At 42.7% G+C, this 23,630-nt stretch overlaps 1 protein-coding gene across 1 annotated transcript; it reads left to right on the plus strand.

Moving 5' to 3' along the window:
- The first annotated feature begins 2,919 nt into the window (after positions 1–2,919).
- LOC100845081 (N-terminal acetyltransferase B complex auxiliary subunit NAA25) lies at positions 2,920–23,041 on the plus strand. Its single transcript, XM_003568606.4, has 19 exons — positions 2,920–3,066; positions 4,734–4,890; positions 4,978–5,096; positions 5,186–5,260; positions 9,124–9,217; positions 9,308–9,426; positions 10,357–10,427; positions 10,874–11,024; positions 11,109–11,284; positions 13,499–13,698; positions 13,799–13,929; positions 17,306–17,382; positions 17,897–17,971; positions 18,287–18,479; positions 19,074–19,193; positions 19,492–19,621; positions 19,806–19,852; positions 20,653–20,913; positions 22,135–23,041. Exons 1-19 carry the CDS (start codon positions 2,920–2,922, stop codon positions 22,834–22,836), a joined length of 3,045 nt encoding a protein of 1,014 aa, XP_003568654.1. The 3' UTR covers positions 22,837–23,041.
- Positions 23,042–23,630: the final 589 nt, after the last annotated feature.

Here is a 23,630-nt window from a genome sequence, read left to right on the forward strand (position 1 = left end):
AGATATACTCTAATTAATCTTCCTTATCTTGGTTCGCAAGATTTGGCATGTAGACTTCTGAAGTCGTAGTAGGCTTCCTTGTGGGGCCCCAGCTGGTCCGTAACGGGTATACTCGAGTCGAGTACGTGGTTAGTCATAACCACGTCACCAGGCGCTTGTAACCGCCCTGGAACGCGTTCACGAACTGCTCGCGCAGGTCCGCCTAGGAGGCAATGGACCTGGCGGGCAGGTTCAGCAACCAAGTTCTCACTGATCCTTTCAGGACCATCGGGAACCAGTTGGCCCTAACCTTGTCGTCGGCACCAATGGCGTGCATGCCCAACGTGTAGGTCAGGAGGAAATCCTTGGGATTCACGGTCCCGTCGTATGTCCCGAGCGCCGGCGCTCGGAACTTGCGGGGCCATGTCACCCCGCGCAGCTCGCGGGTAAACGTGGCGCAACCGTCGTCGACGCCCAAAGGAGCGTATTCGTGCTCCCCGGGGCGCGGGCGCTCCCTCTCGCCTTGCATGACGGTCGTTGACGAATCCGAGTAGTCTCCGAAGTCATCACCGTCTTATCCCCCAGCGGGTGGAGGACGTTGTCCTTGCCCCGAGGCACGTGGAGGATCCCCGCGTCCAGGGTTCTGGCCTCGCCCCGAGCTGGCCGGGCCACCCTGTCCTTGCGGTTGCTGGGCGGCGAGGGCGAGGAGCGCGTCCTGCTCTGCGCTCCACACGTCAGGAGCCGTCATGCCTTGCGGTGGCTCGTAGCGCCCCATGACATGCGCGGCAATAATGGCCTCTACTGGAGTCTAGGCGGGAGGCTGCCGGTTCCCTGACTTGCTGCCATCCACCCATTCGCCCGGAGCCCTCGGGTGAGAGGGCTGGGAACCAGCTGGCGTCGCATGCGACAGTTGTCGCTCTTCTTCAACCCACGAGCGACCTCGCTGGCTGGCATGTCCGACGTTGACGTCTCCCGTGCGGCTGGCTCCGGCGCTAGGCGCCGCAGGTCCCCTCGGTCGGTTGTCGGCCGACGCTGGGGGGACCCATGGTCCCCGTGATCCTAGGACGCCCTGGCGGCATCGTGGGACCGAGTGCGCATGGCGAGCGTATCGCGCAAGTCGACCTGGGGCTCGTGTGCCTTCTTGGGCGGCATGGCGAGCGGATGAAGACGATTGTGAAGACGATGACGCCGGCGGTCACACAGAGTTTTCCGCACGCCCCCCTACCTGGCGCGCCAGATGTCGGAGGATGAAACTCCGGCACCGGGGATGCTGGACACCCTTTTTCGGTTCGGTGGAGGGCGAAGGGGATCGCTCCGGCGATCGCCGCCATGACCAATGAAACAAAGCGGACACAACGTATTTTACCGAGGTTCGGGCGTCACCTACGTCCTACTCTGAGTTGTATTCATGAGTTTTTTGTGTGTACAGGTTGCCGGGGGGTTCCGGGGCTTGGCTACTTTCTCTGAGGGCTTGGCTACTTGGATGAATGCTGAGCTAAACTCTATTGGACTCGAACCCTTTGACCGGTGGCATTGGTCCTCCTTTTATAGTCAAGGAGATACCACAGGTGCCGATGCATGTAGCACGACACGTTAACTACATGCGCGTCAACACCACAAAATCTACTCTACTGTCGATACTCGCTGGGCTTCATGCAACGCACAGGCCACTGTACGTGCTAAATAAAATGAACCGTAGGGTAGCCGCTCTAGCCTTACTGAGCAAGCCTAGACCTGCCGATGTGACTCCTGTCGGTGCATTAAATGCACTGTCTTCATTGTTCTGCTGTCCCCACTTGTAGGCCCGAGCATGAGTTGCCGGGAGCATCCAGCACCGGCGTCCAGGTCGTTGAGGGGGTAGTGAGCTGTTACCTTGCCGGGACCAAGCTTCCCGGGTAGCTGCTGAGGTGGATATCTCTCCTACTCTGAATCTTGGCCTTGACGTTGTCAATGATGTCAGAGCTTTCAGCCTCCAATGTGATGGTATTGCCAGTGAGTGCCTTCCCACAACCCCTTTAGCTACTATCGGCGGGAGGGGGGGGGGGGGGCTTTCCGGGGAACCGGCCTCGCAGGATCTCATTTGTTGCGACCCACGCATTCCGCATCAGTGAGATCCCGTGGGCCATTGGTGCGACAAGTGGCAATTGTACGAGAGATAGGTTCCCAATTTTTTCATGTTTTATTTTTTTGATCGTCACATTTGAACATTGTATTTGTCTGCCAGAACATTCTCTATTTGTTTGATCGTCACATTTGAACAATTTGATGTAATTTGGGTTATTGTTTTATTTCCGTGGTGTTTGCACATTGATATTTGATCAATTTGCTTTTATATTGTCTGAAATGTATGAACTGTATCCAGTGTCGATTTTAACTGTCGGACTGTCAATTTATATTAGCGGTACTAGTTTTACGCAACCGGCAGAACATAATCCGCAAACTGACCCGAAAGGTTTTTCGGATGTTTTCGGATTCTGTCGTGCACGGGTCTTTCCGACCTGAAAAACAGAATACATGTGGAGAAGTCCTACCACAAGCTCGTCACCTCGGCGGCTCGGCCTGTTCTGGTGCAGGCTTTCTGCTTTGTTGGATTCCGTCCCCCCTTCCTTCCTCCGTCGATCCAAACCGTTCATTGGAGCCTCAACTGCGCGGACCTCTACACCTCCCCGAACAATAGGGTTACCATATTCCCCTTCCATCTCACAGGGGCGACGAACCTACGTCGTCCATCGTGTCATTGACGGCCCCGATTCTACCAAGCTCTTTCCTTAGACGTGCCCACTGGAGGCACCCTACCCACGAGCCGCGCCGCCGTCACATTCCGGCTCCATAAACCCTTCCGCGCTGCCTCCGCTGCGGTACCTTCTTCCTCCTCCCGCTCCCACCCGCGCCACCACCTGCTCCAAAAACCGAACCCTAGATCGCGAGGTGTCGGCTGAGATGTCCAGCAAGTTCGGGCTCGCCGGCGGAATCCCGGAGCGGCGGGTGCGGCCGATCTGGGACGCCGTTGACTCGCGACAGTACAAGGCTGCGCTCAAGCTCTGCACCGCGCTCCTCACCAAGCACCCCACCTCCCCCTACGCCCTCGTTAGTTCCCTCGCTCTGCCTCATCCCCATTTTTCTCAAGTTTATGTCTTGGTTTGATGAATCTGGCTTTGAAAGGTGGTTGTTCCATAAGAGGTCCTTGCGGTGCCCGGTTTGTTTCGACACTGTTTTTAGTGTATTGTGTAATGTTTGATTAATTGGATGGGGGCGATAGTTGCTTCGATGGAAGCTCGATGATTTTAGTGCTGCAATTTGCTGAATTGCTTGCTTGCTCTACCTTATACGAACTTGTTTGAGCTACATCGACTGATTTTTCACTTTTAGACCATCTAGTGCTTCCATCTTACGTGTGTAGCTGAGCACAAATTCGATAATATGCTTCCTGTTGGGGGGGTGTATTTCTGTAACAGTTTGTAGTTACTCCTACTGGCAATTCTGAAGCCACAAGCTCCAATTAAGCTGAGCTATGTACCTTATTACATGCTTTGAAGGCTTCAAATCCCCTCCTTGGCAAAAGTTTGCAAAAAAATTGTTTGCTAGATTTCTGTGTACCAAGTTGGATGAGAGGAGAGGATATGGTGATCGTAAAGTGAGATGTAGAGTTAAACAGCCATTGTGGACTGATGGTACTGACATTGAAGCTATAGAGGCAGGTAATAAGAGATTGTTCTTTGGAGAAACAGAGCTATATTTACTTGAGATGCCTTTCATAGCTGGCATGGTTCAAAAAAGGGCTAAGCGAGCAGTGAGGCACTGCTTAGAGGAATTGAAGCTTAAGCGTTCCGTGGGACTCTTTTTTTGAGAAATTGACGGGATTGTTGGGGAAATCAAGGGGAATTGGAGAATTTTTCAGGACTCAGTTGCTCGCCCAGGAGAAATTGGCGGGATCCTTGGAGGAAACCAAGGGGAATTGGAGAAATTGGCGGGATTCTGTTGCTCACTCAGGAGAAATTGATGGGATCCTTGGAGGAAATTGGAGAAATTGGAGGGATCATTGGAAGGAATCAGGCGGGAGAGAGAAGCCGCCCCTGCAGAAGAGAATTGTGCTAATGGGCCTTACTTAACTAGTCGATTAGGGCCTAAGCAAAGCGTTTTCCCATCGATCAGAGCTTTAGCCTGCTTAAGCGATGCTTTTTTGAACCATGATAATTGGGAGGAACCAAATTCTTCCAAGCAATAAAGAGATCCTATCCCATATGAATGGGCCTTTTACTTGCTTAACTCATAAAAATCAACCAGCATTTCATTTGGTTTAAACTAGGTGTTTCACCACTTTCAAGCCTAAGCCCAGCAGCGAAGTGAACCTAACCCAAGCAGGTGGTACGATGCTAACGTTTGAGTTCTGAGGGCACAACAATTGTTTCAGACGCTGATTAGGCACTGATTATACTTTATGATTTAATGTCTAGGATTGCACTGAGATCTTCCCTGTCTTAATGGTCTATCATATTATGAACATGTATTCCAACTCAATCTGGAGCTTGAGAATCCGACATGCTCTATTTGTTGTGCATGACAGATTGACAGTGTGGCATGGTGTTGATTTCTTTCTTTCATGTCTCTTGAAGATTTTATCAGAGAACCTCTGTTTTCGTGTCGCTATCCTTTTTAGTAGAAGGGATTTACTTGGTTTCGATGAGAACCAAAGTCTTTATGTTGGCTGTGTCTGGAATGCAATTAATCAGCCTTCTTAAATTATCTCATTTCAGGCTCTGAAGGCTCTCATTTTGGAAAGGATGGGGAAGCCTGATGAAGCACTGAGTGTCTGTTTGAATGCCAAGGAACTATTGCACTCAAATAACATTTTCCATTTTGATGACCTCACTCTTAGCACGCTACAGATAGTGTTTCAAAGGCTTGAGAGATGTACGTTCATACTTCACTGTTTGTTTCTATCTCTTTAACATTATCATTGTTCTGAACTTTATGTGTCTGTGATTGTATTTCTGCCAGTGGATCTGGCAACTTCATGCTATGAGTATGCTTGTACAAAATACCCTAATAACCTGGAATTAATGATGGGACTTTTTAACTGCTATGTGAGAGAGTACTCATATGTGAAGCAACAACAGGTATGATTGTGTTTTCTTTGTTGATCAGTTTCAGTTGTTTGGGTCTTCCTTGTTCTGTTTTTGATCCTCCTTCTTTGAATGTTTCACAGACAGCAATTAGAATGTATAAAACTGTAGGAGAAGAAAGGTTTTTGCTTTGGGCAGTTTGCAGTATTCAACTGCAGGTATGTTCATCCTACATCCATGAATTACAAGATCTGCATTTTAAAATTCTAATTTAAGTATTGTGGGGCACATGTAATTTTTTGCTTGCTGAAAAGTTAACAAAACTGTGAATACAAACAATGTATTGTAATGATTCGTATGGATGTATTGATACAGTGATGGTTCCACGGGTTGGAGGAAGAGAGGGATGCAATATACTCCTCTTAAGTGGTTGACTAGTGAGCTTGCACGTGCAACGCACGTCTTCACGAGACGTGCCTTTTGAACTTAATTTCTCTATAAGTTATTTCTTATTACTGTTTTCTCGTTGAACCATTTAAATAGTCATGATTACGTAGCAATGTAAAACTTGTGCGTCCTATAAAATCACGAGCACATAAATATGTTATAATTAGGTACCAAAAAATTACAAATCGACGGAAATTGGAAGGCATAATTAAAATACAAACTATCCCGAATATTATCCACTATTCTATTAAATCGGTGAACAACCAATGTTTTATGTGGTCAATAACATCTCGTTCGGTGGGAGGGATATTGTCTGCAGCTTCATTGAATTCATGCTTTAACATATGTACCAAAAATCGTTGTTTGAGCTTGAAGCCGCCCTACACATGCGTCATAAAACATTGTCATAAAAAAATTTTAGTGGCAGCTGACACATCCCCGCCTAAAGCACTTTAACGGGTGAAGATCGTTGCCTCCTGCGAGTGAATAGAGAAACACATATGAAGTGCCGCAGCTTTGTAAAAGTCTTTAACTGAAACTGGCAACCATCTTGACCGGATAAACCGACCGATGATGAGCAGAGACCCCACCTAAAATAAAAGGTAAAACATCTCTTGAGGATGAAAATTATTTGCTTCCACTGTAAGTCACACAGGAACCAGTGAACTGATGCGTTAGCTATGTGAGTCCCACATGGTCAATTCTCAGGCATTTAGTTAGATCAAAAACACCAAACGAAGAATGAAAATTAAGTGAGAGTGCAACATTACAATTGTTTACCTGCAAAGGTGTACTCATATCAGTTTCACGACCCTGCGCAGCCACCTCTTCTGAAACAGTACTATAAACCTATACAACCACGCAGATGCAAGTCAATTGTACGAAGCAAATAATCAACAAAAAGTACAAGTTATTTTCTACATGGTAGTAAGATTTATTAAGTCAGCTTATGTAGAAAAAATAACACTTGTAACAATTATAAGATAGATCGTTAATGGCCTAATTCAGTCAAGTGCATCAAGCAAATAATCAACGAAATCCTATATAATTCATCCACATTATCAGGAGTCTATCCCAAATCAAAGGGTAGAAAAACAACTAAACAAATGAGATGAAGCATCACAGCAGAAAATTCCACAAATAGGGAGGGAGCTCACCTCTAACCAGAGGGAGAGGGAGAGGGAGAGGGGGGGAGAGGGGGAGAGGGAGAGGGAGAGGGGGGGGGGGAGGGAGAGGGAGAGAGAGAGCACGAACGACGAATGGGACAAGCAATGTTAACTACACCGCGGCAATCCCTAGCCCCAGAGTGGTGACATACTGTCGGGATGCGATTCAGGTGGAAAATAGAAAAGGATAGAAGCAGGGAGGGGAATCGGGATGGGGTAAGGTAAAGGACTCCATGGACTGGAGCTCGGAGTCATCTGGATCGGGATGGGCTAAAGGGGTGGAGGGTTCGTGGGCAGTGGACGAACGGCAACCCGAGCAGTAGCGGGGCGACGGTGTGCGGGAGGGACGGGATGGCGGCAGCGGCGGCACGGGAGGGCGGCGGGCGCCAGATGGAGGTACGCTGCGGGCAGTAGGAGTTGGCGGCGGCGGCGGCGCGGAAGGGCAGCGGGCACCGGAGGGTCGTGCCGCCCACACGGCGAGAGGAGTTGGCGGTGGCGGCGGCGCGGAAGGGCAGCGGGTGCCGGAGGATCGTGCCGCCCACACGGCCAAGAGGAGTCGGCTGCGGCGCGGGAGTTCAGGCTTTTTTTTTATGATAGATGAATTCGGCTTTGGTTGAGCATGGGGAGAAAGAGATGGGTAGACTCGGTCCGTGCGTGCGGGAGAGGCAGAACGGAGGCAGGAATTTCTTCAGTCGTAATTAATTGCTAAATGCACCCAGTTGGGAAAACTAAGTAAACTAATGTTAGTCATTAGAGTCTGTTAAGTGGGCCTAATGATGAGGTTGTGTACGTTTGCTGTGTAGTTTTAGAAAAGATAAAGTTGGTGCCTTTATAAGTAGTAGAGATGATAGCATCAAATCATCTGACTTCCCATTTTTTGGCAGCTTCCTGGGGTTTTTGATTTTTCAAAACATAGTACTCCCTCCGACCCATATTACTTGTCTCAAATTTGCCCAAATGTGGATGTATCTATGTTTAAAAAGCATCTAGATACATGTAATATTTCGACAAGTAATTCTGGCCGGAGGGAGTACTATATTTAAAATTGGGTATAATAGAAAAATAATATTGTCCTAAGTTTTTTCATTACAAATCTGATAAGGTAATGAATGAAGGGCTTGTTTAATTCATGGGCACCCATCGGCATGGGAGTTTTCAGACTGCCTCCACCTCTCTGCTTGAAGGCCAGCAATGGGCGTCGCTCGCTGAAGATCCAGTGGAAAAATCTCCTATGGGCATGGTGTCAGAAGCGCCAACAGTCGTGGGCACTTTCGAGGCAGCACTTTGAATGAATGTTTATTACAGGAACAAATTAAAGATACTGCTGGAACATAATGCTTATACTTTAAAAGTATTGGAGCAAATCAAAATTATTAGTAGAACAATTCAAAATATTGGTTGTCAAAAAAAATATATCCGTGGAACACCTAAAAGATGGCAGTAGACAAATAAAATATATCAGTGGAACCAATAAAGTTATTAGTGAAACAAATACTTTTGCTTCACATGCAAATGAATATCAATCTCATTTCCATTGATCCTGTTATGGTGTGTGCAAAAACACACAGGTCTTAATGAAAAAAGATGATTGAACTTCTAGAACAAAGCTAAAAAGAATCAGCAGTTTAAATGTACTGATGCAAAATGAAACCAGGATATATGCAACAATGGTCTTGATTGGAAGATCATGTAATTGGAAACATGGCGTTTCAAACTTATTGTGGCTAACCATTTAAAAGGTCCATTCTTTTGTAATCTACGTGTTAGGTTTTGGAGCTGGTGATATCAGCAAATCCCCTTTTATAGGGGAGAGGGGATGACCGGCACATGCTACACTGTGCATGTGGTGTATAGCATCCAAAGATACCAGGGAGGAAAAATAATAATTAGAGGTAGTGGGATCGAATGAGACAGGAAGGAAATTGGAAGACGCGGGAACTAAAGACATTAAAGCGCCACTGGTCTCATGGCTCCATCTAGGGTTGACTTATCAATTCTTTTAGCTTCCAACTCTGCACAAACTATTCAATCATTTTTGAGAAAGCTATAAAACCATGAAGTTATTTTTTGTCAACTAAACACTTGTTTGTTGTTAGCAGGGATCATAATTTATTTAGAAAGTCCTGATGTTGTTCAGTTGTGATGTATTTATCCATTGAATGCAATGCATGACCTGTTATAGTATATTTCCATATGACACTGTTTCTTTACTACTTGTATTATGGATAAAATGTATGGCCTATGATTGGTTCAGACATGAATTATCCATCTGGCGTGATGCGGTAATATTGCAGGAAGTATACACATGACCTATGTACTGTAAATGCTTAGTGTGAAACTTTATTGCACTACCTTGTCCTCACCCTTGTCTCGTTTAATCATCTGAAAAGCGTTGAATTAATTATCGTCTATTTTGGTTTGTGTGTGCTATCATGTTGTATGTGACTTTAGTTTTTTGCCCATGACAGTTCTATTTCAGCAGTGGAGGTGAGAAATTACTAGCACTGGCTGAAGCATTGCTTAAAAAGCACATAAGTTCGCATAGTTTACATGAGCCAGAAGGTATCCCTGCTTATCTTAACTGTGCCATTTACATGCATTTTTTCTTGCTCAAGTGTTATATTATTTTGACATTGTTTATGCTACATGCAGCGCTCGCTATCTATATTTCAATTCTGGAACAACAGGCAAAGTATGATGCTGCTTTGGAAGTTCTTTCTGGAGACTTGGGATCTCTTATGGGAAGGGAGGAGGACAAACTTCGTTTGCAGGTGATTTCAATTTTCATTCATCTGAAGTACAAGTCATAGTTAGCTATAATCACATCTCGATATTCCATTTTTCTCCAGTCTAAAGATAAGTCCGAACATATAGAAACAACAACATTTCACTAGAGCTCTCCATGAATTGATGTGGATGTTTATCACCTTTATAAATAAGATAAATTTATTGTACTCAATGATCCTAATTAATTGCCGCAGCTTTGTCTAGATACGCATGTACCTACACACTAAAACGCGCCTAGAGGGAGTAATAAAATTAGTACTATTAGAGGCTTAGAACTTAATTCTTAAGTATATTTTGTAGTGACTTAATTCTTAGGTATATTTTGTCCGTTGAATGGGCGATTAGGTGGGCAAGAGAGTTATGGTAGTATGGTGGTCTCCTGCCTTGTTGTTTGGACTCAACTTCAGCACATAGGTAATAATACTGGAGCGCTTTTCTGCATGCAGATCATAGTAGTGTCACAACTGATAGCTAACCTAGCTGTTCTGTTTGCATTTACTCCCTCCGTTCCTAAATCCTTGTCGCTGTTTTAGTGCAAGTTTGAACTAAAACAACGACAATAATTTATGAACGGAGGGAGTAATTACTATGGAGTGTTCTTATCAATTCAGAACCTGGATTTTTTTTTAAAACTATAACATACTTGCAGTTATTGTAGTTGATTGAATTGTGGTTTCAGTGAAATTATTATGCCCCTTACTGTTTGTAAAGTTAATGACAGCTCATAATTACCCGAAAACTAGAAAAGTACTTACTATCTCATAATTTTTGTTGCACATCCTGCTCATTCACTCCTTATCTGCTTGTGTACAAAAGGCTCGTTTAACCTCTCAGTTTTTGTTTTAATCATCCCTACCTATGCTTGCTTGCAAAAGTTACAACCACTTACGTTTTGTCTAACTTCAAGTTGACAGGGACGGCTTCTTACTCAAGCATGTAACTATGTGGCTGCTTCTGAGATATATCAGAAGGTTCTTGAGTCTTGGTATTGTTTCCCACCATTTACTGTATAAATTCTCAATTGTTCTACAGAGTTGGTCTATTGACCAATTGCTGCTTAGTCATGAGCTATCAACTTGTCCCGAGGCTTGTAGAATTCTATCTGTCTACCAATCTCTACCTTCAATAGTTGCACCTTCCAAGTACCAACTGCTCTGTTCATGAGCATACTGCATTGTGTGCATAACACTGTAAACGTGCTGCAAACACACCTGGCAATTTTGAACAGTGTTTCCTTCCTATAGCTAGAAATGACAGTTGTTAATCGGATTTTAAGCTCTCTCAATTAGAGAGCAATGTTTTGTTTTCATGTGTTCTTTCTTCTTCCTCAAGTTGTTGCAGCATATTTTTTATCTTTATATTCAGCTTTTGGAAACTTCCATCTATTTCTGTTTAGTTTTTGATGATTGTCCTCTTTCTTTTGACTGGCAGTCCTGATGACTGGGAGTCCTTTCTCCATTATTTAGGCTGTTTGCTGGAGCTTGATGTGAACATGCCTAAACCAACCACTGGTGGACACACTTGCTCTTCTTGCTCTGTAGATTCGACTATGTTGAACAAGACTTCTCTTAGCGAGGAAGTGGTACTACTGTCTCCACTTGAAGCAACTTGGACTTACCTTGCCTTGGTTATGTGCATGTGATTTACTGAAATTACATGTTTGTAGGTTGAATCTCGCCTTGCAAGTGCATTATCGTTTGTGCAAAAGCTACAAAAAAATGAGTCTGGTGACTGTGTTAGAGGACCCCATTTAGCTAATATTGAAATTCAACGTCAGCGCCGTCTCAGTGGAAACACAATCGATAGGAAGTTCATTGAAGCTTTGGTAAACTACTTCCACAGGTTTGTCTGAGTGCAATTTCTTTCTGTTTCTGAATCCTTTTGGAATCTCATTGCTTTGATATCCACTAAAATACATGAATTCTTGTATTCTTGAAACTTTGAAATTTCTCTCATAATATTCATTTTTCCATACTGTCATGTGTTGCTGATTCAATAGGAAGTTGTGTTTTGCCATCAGACTTTGCTAGTGGCTATGTTCCCAGGACACTCTGGCATCGTCATCCTATCTTCTCCTTGCCTGGTATCAGAAATAGCAAACAAAAATGCTTGAACCTTCTAACCAACATCCTCGCCCCACCGTCAGTACATAGTTTCCTGTGTCTTATCAATCATGACAAATTAAAGGTGCCATTTAATACCCTTTTCTGTATTTAGTGTCAGGCGATTCATTGTGTTCGCTAGTCCTCATACACATCGACAATAGTAATATCTGAAGAGAAAGTAGCCTATACCAATACCATAGTACTCCCTCCGTCCCATATTAAGTGTCGCAAATTTGTTCAAATATGGATGTATCTGCACCTAAAAAGCATCTAGATACATGTAATATTTCGACACTTAATATGGGACGGACGGAGTATAAGATAGGGTGTCGGCGTATCGCTATGTCTCAGGCGCCTGATTTTTAAGCAAAGTGCTTAAATCTCAGTCATAGTATAAGAGCCGTCAGATTAGTATCTGACTATCTGGACACCTTCCGTACACTCTCCTCCATCGTTCATTCCGAATCTTAAAGCACAAGCAAGATCTGACGGCTGAGAAAGCGGCTGACCCCTAACTAAAAATCAGGCGGCTTAGATATAGAAAAACCATATAAGATACTACTTTGGGCCCTTTTTTTCTGTATTTATCCATGGATTTCACCAGGGGCCTCCTGTTTCCCGCCCCAAACTTCTTGTGATTTTACCTTTTTAATACTCTTTTATGTCAATCTTTACCAATCTAGTCTACTCCCTCTAATCCTAAATCTTGATTCCAAGTGGCCAAGTCCACTTGTACATTTTGGATCGGAGGTAGTAGATTTTTTGTGTATAAGTTTTAGTTATGGCTCTCCTACAAAATAATCCAACGTAATTATACTTTTTCATTCCTGATATACTAAACCAGCTGGTGTTGTTGCTTGCTCCCAAGTGCCCAAGTCCACTTGTACATTTTGAGCGAGCATGTCATACACAACTGATTGGATGGACTACATTTTCGTCTCCAATTTGCATTGAAATTTAAATGTACTATAGTGGAATAGGGGAGGCTCGCAGAAAGAGTTGAAAAGTATTCACCAATCCTGGTTCCGTATAATGTGGAGCTAATGAAAATTAAAGTCAAATGGAAGGAGAGAGATAATCTAGGATCACCAGGAGATGTTGCCTTAATAGGCATAAGCAGTTGTAGGTGGAGCTGGAGTTGCAGCTGGTGCAAGCCGCTCTTTGACCCGGTTCTAGCTTGAGGAGTCCTCGTCTAAAATAAAATAAAATCAGTCAATTAAGAGAATCAAGCGTGTAATTTAATGCATTTGTCTTCAACTTTAACTCTCTGGATGGTTTAACGTAGTTTAGCCGTTGTAGGTTGTAGCATGTCATTTAATATAGTTTGCATCTGTAGGTTTGCATAGTCATTTTTCACCACTCTTTCTTAGATTTAGTGTCTTTTAGGTCAGAGTAATTCAGCAAGCCATCTTTTCTTATCCTTAGATTAGTAAGTTACCGATAGATGTGTTTAGACAATGTTGTTAGAGATTGAGAATATCAGGGGCAAGATTGTGTCATATCCATCTCTTCCACGTTTTCCTTTTCTCACCACGACAAGCCGCCGGCATCGAGGATCTGAACCTCTTCCAGCCACCTCACATTTTGTACAACCTCCAACCCACCACCAGCCCCATATCTTGTAGTTGGCAGCATTAGCATCAGGTGCATCTGGCTATAGCTGACTATTACAAATGACACATGCTGTTGCTCCAAAGGACGTCATAAACTGAACTATTATGTCAATAGTTGTAAACTATAGCTGTCAGATGTAAATTTATGAAACTATATTTCAATGTACCTGTCACCCTTTTCTCCCAAAAGTTAAAAATACTGCTTGTCAAGACTGCAATATCTGTCCTTGGACATGTATGTCTACGTGCAATCTTGTGTAGTGGATGTCTGTAGCTAGACATATCTCCACATGTATTCAACTCCAGTCTGTAGATAACGATAATTTTTTGCCTTGCAGATTTGGTCACCTGTCTTGTTCATCGTCAGATGTTGAAATATATCTCCACATGCTATCGAGTGATGAAATAACTGAGTTGCTAGACACAATTTCCAGGTCTTTTGACGCATCATCAGTTTCAGTAAAAGCACTGGGATTGACAATTACTACTTTTAAGGTTCAAGAGCTTTTGGGAATTTTATTATCAAAATCAACTACAGGTCCACCTTCTTCAGAAGTCACTAGAATTACCGAAGTTGTGTTGTGCTATTTTAACTCAGTTATTTATTCTTATGCCTTAAAATTCATATGTCAATCCAGATCTGCAGCGTATTGCAAAAGGTATGGTTGAGACATTTTATAAAAACTTGCCTCTCTCAAGGGACCTGGATCCCCAGGAAAGCATGCATGGTGAAGAACTACTTTCTATGGCTAGCAGTATTCTTGTGCAGGTATGTAGGCATGTAGCTGTAGCTGTAGCTCATTATTACTAGTTAGAGAGAAAAGGAATAATTGATGTCTCCGAATCCCTCAAAAAAGTTTCTAATTTTATCGTCTGGATAGGGTTCCTCATAATTCATATTTTACTTGGAAACAGCTAATGTAGTTCCTTATAAATTAAAGTTCCTCCTATTTGTGTGAGTTTTTCAATGCTGCTGTGTATAATGGTGCTATCTGGCATTTACCCACTCACTAAAAGGAAAAAAGATTTCATTTGCATGTGCTATCTTCAGAAATTAAGCTGCCATTATGCATGATAATTTGGTGCTAAATATCTGCTATACAGGTTAAGCCACCTCTGGGCTTTCATCACAATCTATTATTGCCACCTCCTTTAAGAGTGCATTCTTCCTTATCAAGATGTTGTGTTATACCATTGTTTTTCTGCATGAATTTGCCAGAACCATTGCCTTTTTGGTACAACCGTGACTCGGATGGCAATGGGTACCCGATACGCGAATACCTGATAAGCATGCGGGCCTGTAATTGGGAAATTTTCGGACCTGTCGGGTCTGGCAGCGCCAGACCCGAACCGACAGACCCGGATACCAGGTTCAGAATCTGGACCCACATGTCAGCTGCATTGAGTACTCTGAATTCGGCCCAGCCCAATCCTATAGGACACTAGGCCCAACTAAAAACCTAGCAAGCCTATGACCAGTTGACCCCTTCTGCTCTCCTCGTCATGCACGGCCGCGCCGTCCCCTTCTGCTGTCCTCGCGACCTCGCCTCTTCCCCCATCCCTCCGCCGCCAGTCCGCGAACCAACCGCCGCCAGCTGGCTCCCGGGGGCCAGGCACCGTCTCCTCCAGCCCCCACAGACTGCTCCCCTTCCGGCCTTCCCCAACTCCCTATCCAGCCCCCGCTGACTGCTCTGATGTGCTACTTCTATGAACACCTGATGCTTGCTGTTAGCTGGCTGCTGATATGGTGAATTTGTGATTGATGCTGGCTGCTGTTATGGTATAAGAAAAAATTGCGTCCTGCTTGTGCTACCTGATGCTTGCTGTTGCTGTTGCTTTTGCGGGTTGGGTATACCCGCGGGTATCCGAGACCCGTATCGGGGCCGGGTCTGATAAAATTTTACACCTGGAACCGGGTCCGGGTCCGTGTCTGGTATGGCCTGACCCGGCCCCGAACCTGCCGGGTGCCATCCATAACTGGCAGTAATTACTCCCTAACTATCTGCTGTTCGTTAGCTTTCCCATCTCTATAACGCTGATCGGGCTACTGGATTTTGGTGCCACCCAATAGCCAAACCAACTAACCATACACTTCAATTAATTAATATAGCTAATTAAGCGGTGATTCGAACATCTGTTAGTTGTTTTTCGCTGGATCTGTTATCTAGAGATTAGATAGACATGCAATGCATGTAATGTGCAAGGACTTGTTTCAATTGGATAGAAGAGTGTATTCAAACAAGGGGATTAACACATGCATGCATATTTCCGGCCAGCCATGCATGGTTAAAAACTAAAACGAAGCCGTATGTTTATGGTGAATCGTTAGAAACAGGTAGTATGATCTTCATTGAAAAAGAGAGTGAACGTGAATACTGAATAGTAGTAAGGTCGACGTAAAGTCCAGAAAAGTAGTATGTGGTATGGAGTATGTACAAGAAAATATATAGTATGGAGTATGTACAGAGGTAGTATGTACTCCCTCCGTCCCATATTAAGTGACTTTCTATTGCATGTATGTAGACGTATTTTAGTATATAGATACGTCTATATTTAGACAAATTTGAGTCACTTAATATGGGACGGAGGTAGTAGTATATTATGAAAAAGTAGTATGGAGTATATCCAATAAAACTATAAAAGTACTTCCGATCCATGTGCAATTTTGTACTAAATCCAAGACACTTATTATGGATCGGAGGGAGTAATAAAATAGTGTAAGAACTTTATTTATCTGAACAGCAGCCATTCAACGATAATCGACCGTTGTAGTACAGTATGTTTAATGTGAATCGATTGTTGTTGTATATGAAAGATAGAAGGATCGATTTAGCTATTCAGAAAAAAGATGATGTATTGCCCCCACAGCAGCCATGCATGCATCCACCGGCCTACTAATCACATGCTACTAATCGCCAACTAGTCTGCTCAGATTCTCATGTGTCAGTTGCTATCGGCTATAGCATCTAGGAATGGCAGATCGGGGATAATCTGAAGCATGGGATCGATGCAGCCATCATGGTAGACAACCCACAAACATAGAGCTGCCGGGCTCCATTGCCGGACATTGTTGCCGACGTCGGTGGCCATCCCGGTATATATGATCTTGTCGTACTGGCCGCCTCCGCTCCTCGTGTATATACTGCCAAAAGCGGCGTCGCCTCAGTCGCTGCAGTATATTCATACTGGCCGACTCCACAGATCGATCTTGTACGCATGTTGGCCGTTGATGCAGACTGTCGAGGAATATACATATCTGGTGGAAGTTGATATGATAGGTCAGATTGAAGATCATGATGTAAATAAATTCATGGATCAAATAAATGATTTCAGATCTAGAGAGAAAAGAAGGGAGAGAGAGGAAAAGAGAGAATGTTCTGATATAAGTAGGTACGCGGAGGCAGTGGTTGGTCGGTCCTAAAAATTCGGAGCAAAACCAGCGACGGGTCACGATGGAATAGGAGATATGTTTGATAATAATAAATAAACTAATATTCTGTGCGCCCGCAAACCATTAAAAAGCAGGGGTAACTACACCTGCTAGTACCTAGGATTTTCCCTATATATAAGCAAACTTTTGCACATAACCTCCTGCCATTGAGTTTAAGTGGTTGTTGGGACTTCCACGTTTGATCTGAGCTGTGCATTTTTATCTAATGGCCTACAATAATAGTTTGCAAGTTTGCACTGAATGAGTTTTCACCAGATATGTCGCCCTATATATTTGCCAGTGTGCTTATTTCATATTTAATATGAGTAAATTTCACAAAACTGCATGTTTAATGTACAAATTATCAGAAAACTACAAACTTGAAGACTAATTTCAGTGGATCACATATGTGAGATCATTTATATCACAGAGGTACAGATTTGAAGACCAATTTCACAGCAGATTTAGGACCAACTTCATACAAAACTACATGTTTGTGTTGCATTTTCATGAAAATCTATCTCCACATGCCATACTTACAAAATCCTAAACCTGTAGTTTTGTGATACCATCGAGTGCTGATCATTAAATCTGCAGTTCTGTGAACTTGTTCTTAAGTATGTAGATTTGTGATAGTTGTACATTGAATTTGCAGTTATGTGAAATTTACTCATTTAAAATTGCAATGAAATATACTTGTGATATCTTGGAACAGCTATTCTGGCGTACAAGGAACTTAGGATACTTACTTGAAGCAGTTTTGGTGCTAGAGTTTGGATTGACTGTTCGCAAGTAAGTCTGCTTGAAGCAGTTGGGACTTGAAAAATGTTCCATTGTATATCATTAGCTTTTCGCTTTGAATTCTGCAGGATTAATTTATTATCCGTGAAACATCTAGGTTTTCAAGAAGCATTGTTGACTTTTGATACTGACTTAACTAAATTGGATTAAATTTGAAACATGAGAATATTAGTCGCCCAATTGTTGTTGAAGCACAACAACCTTGGATTTTCTCCTTGAAGCCACAACCTCCATGTCATTTACTACTCCCTTCTAATTCTAGTGACTTATGTGATTTAGCTATTTAAAATTTGCACCTGGCCTGTGATATTTTGTTATAGTTCCTAAAGTCTAAGGTAAGAAAACGTTACTAAATAAATGGTTCAGATCCCCTTCAGGAAGACAAGATGCTGTCAAACAGCTGCTATACCGTATTCAATCAAGTTATACTTTTGAAAGAGTCATACATTTCTCTTGTTTATGTAACTTGAAGCCGAATGATAACATGTATTTTCTTGCCTGCCAGGCATGTCTGGCAATACAAGATTACTCTGGTGCATCTGTACTCTTACCTGGGAGCTCTTCCATTAGCACATCGACGGTAATATTTTTCCTTGCATATTTCTTTTGATCTACGCTCTCGCTTTGTAAATCCCTTCATATGTTATAAAATGCTTATATTAATGTGCTCTATCATGGGGTTGTCCCTAGTTGTCTCCATGGCATAACTACGCTTTCACAAAGAAAAATCATTTATTCCATCCTGCGTTTTTCCCTTGCAGATATTTTGTTTGTTTGTGCAGAATGCTTGCTCTACGAATTACATTTTTTGTATTAGTGTTTTTGGTTTATTTCCTTGTCAATATTTGATGAGATCAGTTTTTCACTTATTGTCCTGAACTGTATTATTACGCAGGTATGCAAGCCTGGAGGTCAAAAACATTCTTCTAGAGTCCATCTCACACCATATTTTGCCACAGATGCTTAGTTCTCCTTTCTTGCAACAAACTGCCAATCTTGTGAAAGATTATCTTAAATTCATAGATGATCATTTGAAAGAATCTGCTGATCTTACCTGTCTCGCGTATAGGCATCGTACTTACTCAAAGGTAAGGAACAGTCCCTTGCTTCTCACTAATTTTGCAATTTTTTGGTGTTATAATCTATTTTGGCTGCTGATATCATTGCACCATTTCGACTGTATCTGTTCTCATCGTTCATGCTCAGGGTCTAGAAAACCACCGGTCACCAGCAGGAACAGATTACCCTGTGAACTGGAACCTATAGTGATTTCGTTCCATGGTCTTCTTGCTTAGTTCCTGTCATTTCGACTTCATTTTCTACAACTGGTTTCCACATTATTCTTTTAAGAAAAGTACACATTATAATCTGGACGGGTATTTTGACAAACAAGCACCTAATGGTAACAAGTCCATTGCTGTATTTATCTGCGAAGTTGAGGACTTGTTTAGCTCATTAGTTGCTGAATAATTAAGCTGCCTACCTTTGGTGCTTAGATCATGTCACGTGTTCTCCATGCTTGTTGGCAAAGTTAAATGAAGTGGCTATTCTGGTAGGAAAGGAATCCCTCTGTAGTTATGATCTATGTTACTGGTTGCACCACAACCAGATATCCTGCATTTCTGTTCTCCACAGAAATCTTCTCCTGCATTTCCTCATTATTTTGTGCTACTGTTTCTCAGGTTATTGAGTTTGTTCAGTTCAAAAATCGCTTACAACGCTCCATGCAATATCTTTGTGTAAAATCTGATTCCGTGATACTTAGTCTGAAGCAGAAGTCCGAGTCTCTTGAGGAAGTGGAGGTTAGTTATCACTTGTGAAATTCAAACCCCAAATTGGGAACTTAGTTGTTTTAGTAAATCCATTAAGGCGTGCTTCGATGCTTGTGAGAAACACATGTATTTTTCTTCAACTTTTAACCATTTCAAACTTAGTAGGATTGGAACCCGTAGTTATGTTATTATAAATGGCGCATATGCTGTCAGGATAGTCTCTTAGATGTTGATTACTTTTGTACACAAGGATAATATTGGCACCTGTCTTATTTTATGTAATCTGACCAGCACTGGTAATTTTATTTTGACCCTGTCCCAACTGCAGTCTGTACTTGAAAATTTGAACCACTTGGTGTATCTATCAAATGAAGACAACATGAAACACCTCACTTTTAATGAAGATCTTGAGGCACGACCTTGGTGGACTCCAACAACCAGTGTAAACTTTCTTTCAGGTATTGACTTACTGTACTATGTGGTATTTCTTTATCATTTTGCGCTTGCAATTGCGTCATCTTGAACCACTATGTTTGCTTGGTAATTAGGTTTTTTATTCATTTATGCGTGTTTTGTTGGATTCATTTATGCACATGGAAGCGTGAAAGTTCTCACTATTGTTATGGACTTTTGATTTTACAGAACCAATTGACGAAGTTTCAACACCTGTGTGCTTTAGGGCCAAAGTGGTATGCCATTTTCTTATAGATTCATTTACACAAAGTCAAGCAGATTTTTGTCGTCGTTTCATTCATCGTATTACATAGTATCTTGAAGCAAAAGTCTCCACCACCTAGACTTGGAAATCGTCTGACTGACCATCTAAACTATCCGAAAACATTGATTTACCTCAGTATGGCGTGGCTGGTAACATAACTCCTTTTTCAGTAAAGTTCCACATGTCATTGCCAAGTCTACTTTTCTTTTTCTTCATCCTTTTTCAGGAATATGTTTTGTTTCTGACAAAACTTCTTCCTCATTCCCCCCAGCTCCTCCCTCTATCCTAAGTACATGACACATAGTGTTTTACTTCGTTAGCAGCCACCCACTGTGCTACTGCCCAATCCTGGGTAAGGCCCTGACCTTGCCATGAGCAGCATGACCCCTAGCCCAATGAGATGGACATATGTTCATGTTGAAACACCCAGCCCCCACTTTCTGCACAGTAATTCTGAACAGCTCCAAAATCCACCAGGACTGGAGGAGCTGCAGCCACCTCCTCCCCGCTGCCAGATCTGGGGCTGATACAGACAGGATGGGGCAGGGGGAGGCGGGGCTCAATGAGTTTTGACGGACAAGAGAAGACATAGAACGTGTTGACATATATAAACACTTCCGTACATGTATACAAGAACAAATACAAGGAGCAATACACCATTCTATTAAGCTAAGCTTTCCTATGAAATTGTTACACATGTTAACTAAATCTACCAATTTCTATTAATTCACTCCTTCCCTTAAAGAATTAACCGCTTATATCTATTTGTAGTGCAAGCACAAATCTACTGAGAAGGATGGTCCTAAGATGAGAGATACTGAGAGAAAATCTCTCGTTCCTCGGCTTATTTATCTTTCCATGCATGGTTGTGTATCTTCCCTTGGGGAGACTGAACTCAACGGGGCTGTTTCTGACATTACCATTGGGGAAATGAAAACCTTACTTGAGAAATATGCTAGGAGTATTGGCTATTCCATTGATGATGCTCTAAGCATGATTCTGGGTATGTCTTCAGGCAAGAAGTCTATCAAGGTATGAGTTAACTGACTATATGTTTCGACATTACTTTTAGCTTTTCCAGTAGCTAGTCTGTACAGTACACATGTGATTCTTTCATCAGATAGTATTTCTTGCACCCAGAAAAATAGTTTCGGCATTTATATTATATAAAACCTATGTTGTTTGTAAATTTTTGAAAGAACACACCAGCAATCAGGTTGTCCTCCTATATGTTCTTTATCATGCCTGGTTTGCCCAAAGATCAATCACCTGAAGACGGACACGCACACGATGATCACCGGATTATGGCCAAAGGCAACCGTCGTGCCTTGTCTTTTATTTCTCTTAACTCAGAACTCCACCGCCTTGTACAAACTATGCTGCTTGCATGTATATATACACACGCCATACTTTCACGTCCTAAACAGACTCAAACTCAACATTAATATTAACACCGTTTAGATAGAAATGCTGCTTTTATGCTCTCCAAAAACTAATTCCAAAAATGCAAAAAGACAACACAAACGTAAAAGATCGAACTCTAATTTAGTTACTGAGTGAGATGTTTTGCTACCTACAAAAGGTTGGTTCTGTTGATATTCTTGAGGAGCATGTGTCATTATCTGCACCGGCAAATGATGACAGTGATGAGGTAGAAGATGTGTATGGTGAGTTAATACTAAAGCAATCCCGGAATTTATCATTGGATGGCAGTAAAGAGTCTCCTTCGTTACCTACGTGGTACGATGAATCTCGCCTTATGCTACCAAGGTGGTAGTTTTCAGTTAAAGCAATATTGCTAACTAACTCATCAGTTTAGCTGTATTGCTCATAGTAAGTTGTCGCTTAAATATCAGGCCCATGAGTATTTTAATGCTTTTTTTTTGTTGAAAGCGATTAAGCCCCTACCGTTAAAGATTATGTCTTAATGAAATAGTTCAGTCAGTTTTAACATTATGCTGTAATGCTATGGCCCCAAAAGAAATTCTGGATCCTTCCTTTGAGTGCTTCCCAAGTTAATTATACATTTTTAAGCTAAAAAAAGGTTAATTATACATTTTTAGGGATATACTATTTTCATATTTTGCATATATTCACCGAACCCAAGGCAAAGCGAAAGAAGGTAAACCGATCCACCAAAAACAGTGATAATATCGCATTATATTCGGAAAAGCAGTTTCAACTTCTTACTCATTCCTGCAGTTTGATTAATCTATCAGCTGCACTTAGCTGATAACAACTGAATGTTTGCAGGATTTTGCTCCTGATATAGTCAGCTGGATGAGCTTTGCTGTATTTATTAATGCGATGAACTTCTGGTCAAATGAGTCGCTGATCCCCAGAACTGATCAGAGTGGCCCTAGTTCCTGGCAGATTGTGGATAGTTTGGTGAAAATCTGCGTAGAGGAGCAGCTGACTGAAGCCAATCGAATCCTGACTTGTCCAGGAAATAACATCCCAGTTTTAGTGCAGATGGTTACAGAGCCCATATCTTGGCATCTTATCATGATTCAGTCCTGCATGAGAGCGATGGCTCCGCAAGGGAAGAAGAAAAAGAAAAGCGGACCAGCTGAGCGATCAAACATACCTCAGCTGCAAGGAATCCAAAGATCTGTTCAATGCTTGATTAACACAGTCCAAAGCATCCAAATATGGTTATCTGATCAGATGTGCCCAGAGGAGCAAGCTTTGGATACCTTGTTGTCATATTTGCCAGCAGCCAGTGACGAAGGTCCTGGACAGATGCTCCGTGTCTTGGAAGATAATCCAGCAGCGCATCACTCTGAGCTTGGTGATCGGATTGCCCAGTCTTTGAAAACATGGAATTGTACTGACGCGCTAAGAAGAATTGTGGGAGCAGAGCATGAGCTGCTAGCTGAGTTCAAGAAAACATGCGACTCAAAATTAAAGCTACTCACGTCAGAAGCGGCTTCTCTTTCTTCGGTGTTACATTAGCGTTCATAAACTTTTGCACATGAATTTTGCTCTCGGCTTTACATTATATATGTTGTAACAGTAAAGGAATTGCTGTGCGCTGTCCATTGTTTGACTTCTCTTTATATGATTTTGTTGGAGTGACATCATCTCCCTTTACCTTGTTTTATATTTCCGCTGCTGGCTGGAAATGGTGGCTATCAGTGAAATTGTATCAGTCGATGAATCGATGACGGGCGCAATTAGTGAACCTTCGTGATACATCTTTGTAGTCATGTGGCTTATTATATGTCACATAGGGGCGGCCAACAACAACGGTGAAGCTGGTGCACCTGATTACCTCCATCACTGGTCCGCGCCATGGCCCCTAGCTTCACCGCCTGGTCACCAGCAGCAGTGTGAGACTCTAGCGCGGACAGTATCGAACACATCAATACAACTGCGAAGCAGTATTGATCCCTCTACAGAACTTCTTAGGGCATCTGCATAGTCATTTGTCAAATCTTAGCCATTTGATGGGTCGATGCTATCCGTCCGTCTATCTCTCTGCGGACAAATGCCACATTATCATCTTGTTTTTTCAAACTGTATATGTCCCATCATCTTGCTCGTGCTGTCGCCCCACCCTGGGTTTTGACGCGTGATTTGTTAGTTTGATTGATCCCTAGTTGGCCGGACCTGTACCCTATCTTGTTTTTTTTTTGCTGTACCTTTTCTGTTCGGTTTTGCGGGTAACCGATCCAAAATTTTCCACTCAATATGGTTTCGGTCATTAGTTTGGGCTGAGATAAGTTCAGTTTTAAAATTGTAAACCC

The sequence above is a fragment of the Brachypodium distachyon genome, chromosome 2 (assembly GCF_000005505.3).
Source record: "Brachypodium distachyon strain Bd21 chromosome 2, Brachypodium_distachyon_v3.0, whole genome shotgun sequence".
NCBI classification, from domain to species: Eukaryota; Viridiplantae; Streptophyta; class Magnoliopsida; order Poales; family Poaceae; genus Brachypodium; species Brachypodium distachyon.

What these genes read in the sequence shown, in the direction of transcription:
- LOC100845081 (XM_003568606.4), top strand. Translation starts at nt 2,920, where the DNA reads ATGTCCAGCAAGTTCGGGCTCGCCGGCGGAATCCCGGAGCGGCGGGTG. An exon ending in CATATGTGAAGCAACAACAG is followed by an intron (nt 5,097 to 5,185) that starts GTATGATTGTGT and finishes AATGTTTCACAG; the next exon opens with ACAGCAATTAGAATGTATAA. An exon ending in CAGGCAAGAAGTCTATCAAG is followed by an intron (nt 20,914 to 22,134) that starts GTATGAGTTAAC and finishes GAATGTTTGCAG; the next exon opens with GATTTTGCTCCTGATATAGT.